The sequence below is a fragment of the Nerophis lumbriciformis genome, linkage group LG28, assembly GCF_033978685.3.
Source record: "Nerophis lumbriciformis linkage group LG28, RoL_Nlum_v2.1, whole genome shotgun sequence".
NCBI lineage: Eukaryota > Metazoa > Chordata > Actinopteri > Syngnathiformes > Syngnathidae > Nerophis > Nerophis lumbriciformis.
The window spans coordinates 23462226-23473066 of NC_084575.2; the positions used below are offsets into that span (position 1 = coordinate 23462226).

The 10841-nt window shown below is 36.2% G+C and overlaps 1 protein-coding gene across 10 annotated transcripts in view; it reads right to left on the minus strand.

The window, feature by feature from the left end:
* The window catches only part of itpr1b (inositol 1,4,5-trisphosphate receptor, type 1b), a 254529-nt gene that overhangs the window by 166631 nt on the left and 77057 nt on the right, over positions 1-10841 (minus strand). For 4 of the 10 annotated variants that reach the window (XM_072916599.1, XM_061923930.2, XM_061923927.2 and 1 more), the window contains exons 36-39: positions 9537-9554; positions 9095-9121; positions 5893-6013; positions 5574-5761 (exon numbers count right to left, since the gene is read on the minus strand). In XM_072916599.1, coding sequence (XP_072772700.1) covers positions 5574-5761; positions 5893-6013; positions 9095-9121; positions 9537-9554 — 354 coding nt within the window. The remainder of the gene's footprint in view (positions 1-5573; positions 5762-5892; positions 6014-9094; positions 9122-9536; positions 9555-10841) is intronic. The other 6 variants (XM_061923933.2, XM_061923928.2, XM_061923934.2 and 3 more) reach the window with 3 other exon arrangements.

Here is a 10841-nt window from a genome sequence, read left to right on the forward strand (position 1 = left end):
TATGAATCCAAAAAAATAATGGACAAGCAATGTGTAATTTGAAACATTCACAAAGTATCTACAGCGTTGTCGACACTGCCTCCTCCTCTATTACCCTCCCTTCTGCCGCACGCCAAGAATATTAACAGACAAGGTAAAGTGATTTTTTTTCAAATTTGTATTCCTAATCATTGTAGCGACCTGGTTGTTGAAGTGGAAAAGTTTTGTGATTTGAAACTGTGGTATGGCGTCACATTAGTGCCAAAAATCCGAGCGCATAAAAACTGTTATCGCGCGCTGATTCTCCACTTCGTGCGCGCGACACCCTTTTGCGCGCGCGTGGTGCCTTTCTGTGCGCGCGCGGTGCCTTTCTGTGCGCGCGCGGTGCCTTTTTGCGCGCGACGCCTTTCTACGTGCTCTCTGTGTACTCCTGGCATCTCTCCTCGCGCTGTCATGTTTCTTTTTGGCACTTTGGGGGCGGGTATGCTTAGACGTCCCCTTCTTTCTGATTGGTCAGGCGAAAAATGCTGACAAATGCTCAGAGCCAATCAGAAGTATAGCAGGGCGGATCATCGTCAATATGTATCAAGATTTACGGAGGAAGAAGTGGATAAAAAAATGTTGCGCGCTAATGAAGGTTATTTCATACCACATAAACACAATACAGGGTAATACAAAATGTGACCCAAATAAATAATAAGACAACAAACACCGTAATCACATCTTTCAGCCAGAACTGGTCCACCAGCAATAACATCCAACCATAACATTATTTTATATTTTCACTTCTTCTTGAACATTTGTTTTCTAATTTATGGAATTTCTTTTGATTCAGCCATAAAATTAATGAAATAATCTTTGAATTTTGTTTTTAAAATGTTAAAAATAGCTTTTAATAATGTATTCTGAAACAGTTTAAAATAATCAGAGAACTGACTAACACTGACCCTACACAACTATGTTGCACAATTAAGTCTTTTTTTTTTTAAAGCGAAAGAGGTAATTTCAACAGGTACAGCATCCTATGTCATATCTACATGTAATAAGATTTGTAACAAGGCAAACAGTTTGTAAATTGGTCGAAAATCGAGCAAGTTATGGTAATTTAATTAGTACATGTACCATTGACATCAATGTAATGATTGAGGCTAGATGTCCGAGGTAAGATGGCTACAACGTTGCTACACTGGAGAATGATTGGTCATATGAAAAATGCTCACAGCCAATCAGAAAGGAGGGGCCGTCTAAGCATACCCGCCCCCAAAGTGCCAAAAAGAAACATGACAGCGCGAGGAGAGATGCCAGGAGTACACAGAGAGCGCGCAGAAAGGCGTCGCGCGCGCAGAAAGGGTGTCGCGCGCGCGCACGAAGTGGAGAATCAGCGCGCGATAACAGTTTTTATGCGCTCTGATTTTTGGCACTAATGTGACGCCATACTGTGGGACTAAGGACAGTGTTTGTGCGTGTCTGTAAGGTGGCTGAAAATGAGGACAGTTCAGCTTGTTGTTTTGACTTTGCTATTAAACACCCCATTGTTTGATGACAATAAAGCATTTTATTCTTTTGATAGTGTTCAAAGTTTAAACACTTTTACAAAAATTTGGAGATGTTCTCATGAATTTGCTTCAATGGGCAAACGTTTCTATTTACAAACCCTGTTCAAGAGCCATTTAAGTCCCTGAATCACGGTTCCACTCTACATCGACAACAAGCACACTGCAAAAACTGGAATCTAAGTAAGATTAAATATCTCAAATAAGGGTGATATTTGCTTATTTTCTGTCTGATAAGATAATTCTTCTCACTAAGCAGATTTTATGTTAGAGTGTTTTACTTGTTTTAAGTGTTTTGGTCCTAAATGATCTCAGTTAGATATTACAGCTTGTTGCTGAGATGTTATGACCTATATTGAGTAAAACATGCTTGAAACTAGAATATCAACTGTTGCAAAGCTGTGTCATCAACACTCACAAGTATAAAACTACTTTTTAAAGTAATATTTTTTTATTTCAAGCATGCAAAAAAAAAAATCATGATTTTGACACAATTGTGTCTCATATTAAAACAGATGACAGCCAAATGGACTTTGCTGTTTTATTTTCAATGAAACAATAGAAAATACGTACTCATATAGTAGTAGTTGTTATTATTGAGAATATACTTATTTTAAGGTATTTTTGGGTTCATTGAGGTTAGCTAATTTTACTTGTTTTGGAAAGTCTTGACAAGCCAAATTTTCTTGTTCTATTGGCAGATACTTTTGCTTAGTTCAAATAAAATACCCCTAATTTTTGTATTTGAACACTGACTTTTTGCAGAGCAATTGACGACAAACATTAGCACAATACCTGAAAAAAGTTAGGCAACACTTTTGTAGCATTTGTGATTAATCACAATTAATCAAAATTCACGTGTAATTAATCTGATACCTAACTTGACCTGAGAGGAAATTAAATTACTCACAATCACTGGGTGAGCATGCATATTACCCCTGAGGACCTAAGTGGAGAAGCAGAAGCACCTGGCTTCAAGTCAGACGTGCTAACCACATGCAGCTATTTAAAGTTTTGAGATGTCACCACTGACTCTAAAAAGTCCCTTCACCTCTTCGAGAGTGTCTGACCTAAACTCAACTAGGTTATGTCATTGGATGTCCGTTTTATTTTTTTCACACCTTAAAAGGGAAATCACACTTTTTTTTTTTAATATTGCCTATTGTTCACAATCATCATGAGAGTCAAGAAAACATGTATTTCTTCTTTTAGGATTACGAAGATGATAAAAAAAAAAGCTTGCGAGGTGTGGCTAAAGGGAGTCTTCAAAACCCTCCATTTTATATACACACTGCAAGTCTATATACAATGTAGTAACAGCAGCGTTCATAACAATATGCAATATGTACAATATTTACCGTATTTTGGTCAAGCATTAATGCAACTTATTTTCTCAGCACATTTATTTTCCTTCCCACAGCAACGCACTTCCGAATTCCGGCAACAAATGTATGATCCTATTTCTGGAAACAAACGCGTGTGTGTGTTTTTAAATCATGACAGACTTGGTAACAGACAAAACGAAGACAACTTTTTTTTTTTGACAAGTGATGATTCACAACGTTATCTTTTTGAAGCTGAATTTACAGAGGACGAACTGCTGCTTATAGAAGCGAGCACGAAGAGAGGGTGAAACATTGGAGCGGAGGGAAGCCGAGAGAGCGAGGTCTGCATGACTTGACGCCGCAAATGTGGAACTTGGAGCCAAGCCACGCAGACATAAATGCTGTGCTTACCCAAAATAAACCGGAAAAAAACCTCCCCGGCCAGCTCGACCAAACGCACAACTGTCCATCGAGTGAGCCACTATAATATTGATAATGATTAGAGATGTCCGATAATAGCGTTAAAATGTAATATCGGAAATTATCGGTATCGTTTTTTTTTATTATCGGTATCGTTTTTTTTTTTTTTCCCCATTAAATCAACATAAAAAACACAAGATACACTTACAATTAGTGCACCAACCCAAAAAAACTCCCTCCCCCATTTACACTCATTCACACAAAAGGGTTGTTTCTTTCTGTTATTAATATTCTGGTTCCTACATTATATATCAATATATATCAATACAGTCTGCAAGGGATACAGTCCGTAAGCACACATGATTGTGCGTGCTGCTGGTCCACTAATAGTACTAACCTTTAACAGTTAATTTTACTAATTTTCATTAATTACTAGTTTCTATGTAACTGTTTTTATATTGTTTTACTTTCTTTTTTATTCAAGAAAATGTTTTTAATTTATTTATCTTATTTTATTAATTTTTTTAAAAAGTACTTTATCTTCACCATACCTGGTTGTCCAAATTAGGCATAATAATGTGTTAATTCCACGACTGCATACTGTATATCGGTTGATATCGGTATCGGTAATTAAAGAATTGGACAATATCGGAATATCGGATATCGGCATAAAGCCATTATCGGACATCCCTAATAATGATACATTCAGCACGTCATGCGTGTTGTTACAACTACATACACTGTCGAGCTAGCTGTGTACAAAAAAGCTTTACAGATACTATAATATGATTTTTCAGGTTTTTCAGTCAGTACAGATTGGTGCCTTATTGCAGTGGTTCTCAAATGGGGGTACGCGTACCCCTGGGGGTACTTGAAGGTATGCCAAGGGGTATGTGAGATTTTTTTTAAATATTCTAAAAATAGCAACAATTCAAAAATCCTTTATAAATATATTTATTGAATAATACTTCAACAAAATATGAATGTAAGTTCATAAACTGAACATCAAATCAAGTAGGCTATTCCATTCATTACAATGCAACAATGCAATATTCAGTGTTGACAGCTAGATTTTTTGTGAACATGTTCCATAAATATTGATGTTAAAGATTTCTTTTTTTGTGAAGAAATGTTTAGAATCCAGATGGATCTCTATTATAATCCCCAAAGAGGGCACTTTAAGTTGATGAGTACTTCTATGTGTAGAAATCGTTATTTATAACTGAATCACTTGTTTATTTTTCAACAAGTTTTTAGTTATTTTTATATCTTTTTTTCCCAAATAGTACAAGAAAGACCACTACAAATGAGCAATATTTTGCACTGTTATACAATTTAATAAATGAGAAACTGATGACATAGTGCTGTAGTTTCACTTCTTTATCTCTTTTTTTCAACCAAAAATGCTTTGCTCTGATTCGGGGGTACTTGAATTAAAAAAAAATTCACAGGGGGTACATCACTGAAAAAAGGTTGAGAACCACTGCCCTATTGCATTGTGTTGTGTATTACAAACTCAAAAGCCATTCAGCTGCTGACGCAAAAGCTAGCTTACCTCTTTCCGTAGCGAGTTTATGGCTAATACCATAGCATGCCTTCGCAAGGCAATGTTTTACTACGCTAGAAAATCACGTCTCTCAGTGTTCGCTCTTAGAATAACAATGTTTCTACAGCTTGGTTTTTATAAATTAAGTATTGTTGGCAGTTTTAAGATGCATTTTTAAGCGATTTAAAGACAGAATGGATTAATCCCATTGGCTAAATTGCTAGCCATTTAGAACTAGCAGATTATTACAAATTAGAATGCAAAAAAAAACTAAAAACCTTTTGTCTTCTTGTCTGTCATAAGGATTGTGAACAATAGGCACAATTCCAAAAAGAGTGCAGTTCCCCTTTAAGTTCAAAAGTTGCATTCTTGGTCACTTGGTAAGGATGGATCAAAACTAATTCCAACAAGCTGTAACTTTTGTGTGACTTGTCTGATCTTTTTTTTGCTGAGTTTCAGATGACCTAAACGTGGGAGGTCAGAGACTTCCAGTTTACAGAGTCATGCTACGACGTAACCGTTTCCCAGAATGTGAATGCAATTTAATTCTGCAGTATTGTGTCACTTCTCATTTATCTCCATGAAAGCGACATACATGTGCCTAATCAGGAGACATACAAGAACTTGCAGATATGCTTTCAAAAAGTATGATTGAGGAATGAAATCTACATAGGTATTGTCAAAAGATGAACTGATAAAACAGTTTTTGCTAATATATATCAGCGATAATGCAATGGTCTCCATTCCTACCTGGAGCCTTTCAATGATGTTTCTATAGTCTTTTGAGGAGGTTGTTATCCCGGAATCTCGCCTGGAAGTGCTCTTGGCCGATAGTTTCCAGTTAAGGAGGCTCTTCTGAACAACATTGTTGGACTTCACAAACAAGTTGTTCACTTGACTGTCCAGGTCCACTGGGATTGCAATGGCTCTGCTTTTAGCTGGGTTGACAAAATGTGCACTTAGATACCAAATGCATTGATTTTTAATTATTTTCACCATTGTACTTTTTTTAACCATATTAAAAAGCAGTAAGCTAATAGATCGGGGGTTCATATGTGTAATATCTTACCAACGTCTGAGAGTACTTTGATGCAAGCCTCCACCGAGGCCTTCTGCACAGGGTTAAGCCAGTTACAGTGGAATACTCGAAAGACCCCCTGAAGCAGCTGAACGAACACGGGCTGACGAGTCTAAAAAAACAAAACAGAAAGGTATATAAAATCGTATTACCAAATAATGGTGGATAATCCAAACTGTACAAAAACCATGACATCCCCTGATTAGGATGGACGGATGTATTCATACTATCAACATGAGGATTCTGTCACACCCGCAGTCACATGAAAAAAAATTACAGATATGTCACCCCGTTAAATATTCAGTTAGTTAATGAGAAATAGAAACAAACTGATAGTGAAAGAATGATTTGATCAGAATTTGATGTATAGACTATTAATCTCATGCAACAAAGCAGACATGGTTGCACCTCACATCGGAGAGTTCAGCATATTATATAAATTACAGTATTAGGACATTTTTTTTTTACAGTGATAATATTTATACCCTCACACAATTACCAAATTGTATATTCCACCCCATGATATGGTTTAGTGACCACAATGTTTTTAATGTTTGCTTTGTAATGTTGATTATGGACTGATAGTGACGATATTATCTGTATTGAATACAATATTACTGGTGAGCTGATGGACTGATTAAGAATAGTACTTCAGAATATGAGTTTAATTTGTTCTATGACGCGGTTTGGATCTTGAAAAACTTGGGACTGGGAAACAGCACCATACATTGAAATTAATTATATCAATTTAACCAGTGCTTTTCCATCGCAAAAGACCACAATGTTAACATGTAACATGCTATTTAATTATTTGTTTTTCTTTACAGCATTTACTTTGGATATCTGACTTCTACGGTGTCTCCTTTAAACTGCTTCTCCGTCAAACATACCATCTGCGTTTTTTTCCATATTTTCATGGATAAATGTCCGTTGTTTAGATATTAGTTTAACGCTCTTGGCTGGTGTTATCGACTCATTCTGCTTCAGTAAGATGCAGACAAGCAGTGCCAGTTTGGATTGCTTCACACAGGTTTGTTTGTTGATAATGTTTTTCTTTAATTCAATGAATATTATCCGCTTCTTCATCTCAGCACTTTCTTTGTTTCCATGGTTGGGGAAAACAAAGTTATGTCGGTCTCTAGCTGTAAAATTATGCCAGCAAGTAAGACTGTCAGGAGCTGGAATGCAGTTTAACATCTTAGCTTTGACATCAGCTTCTAGTTGGTCCTGTGTTGATATTTCAGTATTTCGTTGTTGTTCAAGTTTGTTTCAAACACGCACAGAGTTACAATTTGATACATCACATATTTCCAGTTTCTCATTACAACATGTCTGAAACGAAAAAGGAAAAGGCAGATCTTATTTAATTCTACCCGTTTTCCACTTCACAGCAACTACTAACACATTTAAAAATAATAATAATAATGGATTAGCGCCCCTGCGACCCCGAAGGGAATAAGCGGTAGGAAATGGATGGATGGATGGATATTATTATTTGTTCACTTCCTGTTCTTAATTTGGAACATAATTAAAATCAATTAAATTAATGAATAATAAATACTTCAGTTCTTATAAATAAATTAGTTGTGATTCACCAAATTTCTAGGTATAATAATTGATGATAAATTGAACTGGAAATCTCATGTAAAAAATATACAACATAAAGTAGCAAGAAACACGTCAATAATGAATAAAGCAAAACATGTTCCAAAAATCACTTCATATTCTCTACTGCTCGCTAGTGTTACCATATCTGAGTTATTGTGTAGAAATATAGGGAAATAACTACAAAAGTACACTTCATTAATTAACGGTATTACAAAAAAGATCAGTTAGAATAATACATAATGTTGGATATAGAGAACATACAAACCCTTTATTTATTGAATCAAAAATACTGAAATTCCACGACATAGTGAATTTGCAAACAGCTAAAATTATACACAAAGCAAACTATAACCTGCTACCCAAGAATATACAACAATTCTTCTCAAAAAAAGAGAAATATAATTAGAGAAAAATGTAATTTAAAACATTTGTATGCATGTGCAACACTTAAGACCTTCAGTATATCAGTATGTGGAATTAAATTATGGAATAGATTAAGCAAAGCAATCAAACAATTGATTCACTTCAAGAAACTCTTCAAACTTAAAAGTGTTTACAAAGTACAAAGAAAAAGAACCATGATAAACATTCAGAATTTATTTCATCCATCTATCCGTTCATTTTTTTCAAAAGAATCTTACTCATCTCACCATATGAAATGTAACTTACTTCACCGAATATTATTTATTTATTTATTTTTATTGTGATTACTTATGGAGTATATTGTGAATAAATTGAGAACAGGAAGTGAACAAAAGTTTTAGCAACTGTTATGTAAAAGAAAAAGGGGTAGGATTAAATAAGCTCTGCTTCTTCCTACTCCTTTTCGAACATGTTGAAAAGAGAAACTGGAAATTGTGATGTATCATGTTGTATGCTTGCATGTTCCAAATAAACTCAGACATAATGACATTCTTTAGATTATCTAATCTCCAGTAAGGTTCAAATTTTTGGAGAGTTTTTTAAGCATCTTGTAGTGTTGCCAACTCCTAGGTAAGGAGAGTAGCTATTGGCTGTTTTTGAAGTCCCTTGATGATGTCATCACCTCATTTGCATAATTGAATGCAATAGGAGAAAAGAATAACGTCGTGGGAGAGATAAAAAGTGAGTTAAAAATGTTAAGTATGATTAAAACTGCAAATCAACTTTTTGTTGATTCTTAGTTTGTTGTCTTAAAACATACATTAATTTAGTTCTGCATTGTTAAATGTTAGAAAGTAATACATTTGATTAAATGCCTGGAGGGTTGTGAACTTGTGACATTCACAAGCAAACCGATATTTAACATGAACAATATAATTGGGACGTTTTGGTTTTAGTGTAACAGTGAAGAAACATTTACATCTCACTCTGTAAACCAATGCTTATACTGTATCCATTTAATCTCAAAATATGAACAAATGAAGAACAAAAGCCAAGTCAAAAGGGGTGTCGTATTTTTTTCAAATGACTGTATTGTGGAAGGTTCTACAGATTTCTCTGAGCTACAGTTGTTGTTTACACCACGGTTTAATAGTACACCTGATTGCTACATGGTGAAAGATCAATCTATTAGCTGGTCTCAGCCCTAGGGGACAATAAATACCTCAGTTATCTTTCCAAGAATGGCGGCCTGAAAAAAGAGGGTGGTGATATAAATCGATAAAATGATTATGTAAAAGAAAGAAAATAATAATAATCCCAGCAATTTCATCTGGAGTTGAAATAAAAGTGATCATGGGGTTTCAGTGGGAAATTACACAGCACAGACCATAACACAAATAGACCGTAAGGTTTCCAATTCACCACACCAAAGACTTGACCGTTTCGTGTCATTGCATCATCTATGCACAGTTCCACTTAAACCTTGTGCAACACACCCACAGATTTGGGAACAACAAAGTCAATTTGCTGACTAGGACAAGAAACCCACACGGTGAAGATACAGTAATTCTTCGGTCAGAAGCTCTACAATCACGTACACAAAAGTTAGTGTGCCACTTGGGATAGGTTGGGAAACAAATGGGAGAGGAATCGTCATTACTTACATACAATCTGCGAGCCATCTACGCAAAAAGAGGAAAGTACATATATTGTATGCATTTACATATAAAGCACCAGTGACAAAATTTTGAGTTCATTCAATCGACAAGAATATTAATGTTCAGTTAGTTCAAGTGAGCAGTTTTAAAATTATCTCAAAGAAGCATGCAAAGCAACTAAATTATCGAATATGGTTTGTCATACAATACTGCAAATGTCTTGGGGCTGGTCAGTCTACAGCAGTGGACTGTCAGGGCCAGCAAGGCCTTCTCTGCTGGTTTAACGCATTAACAAATTAATATACCGTATTTTCCGCACTATAAGGCGCACCTAAAAACCTCCAATTTTCTCAAAAACTGACAGTGCGCCTTATAATCTGGTGCGCCTTATATATGGACCAATATTGAGCCACAACAGGTCTCGCAACCCCAGCCTCTACTGTAGTGTCCATTCTATGCGCCTTATATATGAACACAGTTTTAAATAGGCCATTCATTGAAGGTGCGCCTTATAATCCGATGCGCCTTATAGTGCGGAAAATACGGTAAGTTTATTTTGTTTTTAAATGTACTTTCCCTAAATATATAACATTATTCATCATATTCTCTTCATGTCATATTCGGCTCCCGTGTTGCTGTTTTTACGTCAGATCTTTTATCCAGTCAGAATTCAGATAGCTTGTTGCCATCGCCGTATGATATTTGTTGCCGGTCTGTGCAGTGTAGGTTAAAGGGGAACATTATCACCAGACCTATGTAAGCGTCAATATATACCTTGATGTTGCAGAAAAAAGACCATATATTTTTTTAGCCGATTTCCGAACTCTAAATGGGTGAATTTTGGCGAATTAAACGCCTTTCTAATATTCGCTCTCGGAGCGATGACGTCACAACATGACGTCACATCGGGAAGCAATCCGCCATTTTCTCAAACACCGAGTCAAATCAGCTCTGTTATTTTCCGTTTTTTCGACTGTTTTCCGTACCTTGGAGACATCATGCCTCGTCGGTGTGTTGTCGGAGGGTGTAACAACACGAACAGGGACGGATTCAAGTTGCACCAGTGGCCCAAAGATGCGAAAGTGGCAAGAAATTGGACGTTTGTTCCGCACACTTTACCGACGAAAGCTATGCTACGACAGAGATGGCAAGAATGTGTGGATATCCTGCGACACTCAAAGCAGATGCATTTCCAACGATAAAGTCAAAGAAATCTGCCGCCAGACCCCCATTGAATCTGCCGGAGTGTGTGAGCAATTCAGGGACAAAGGGCCTCGGTAGCACGGCAAGCAATGGCGGCAGTTTGTTCCC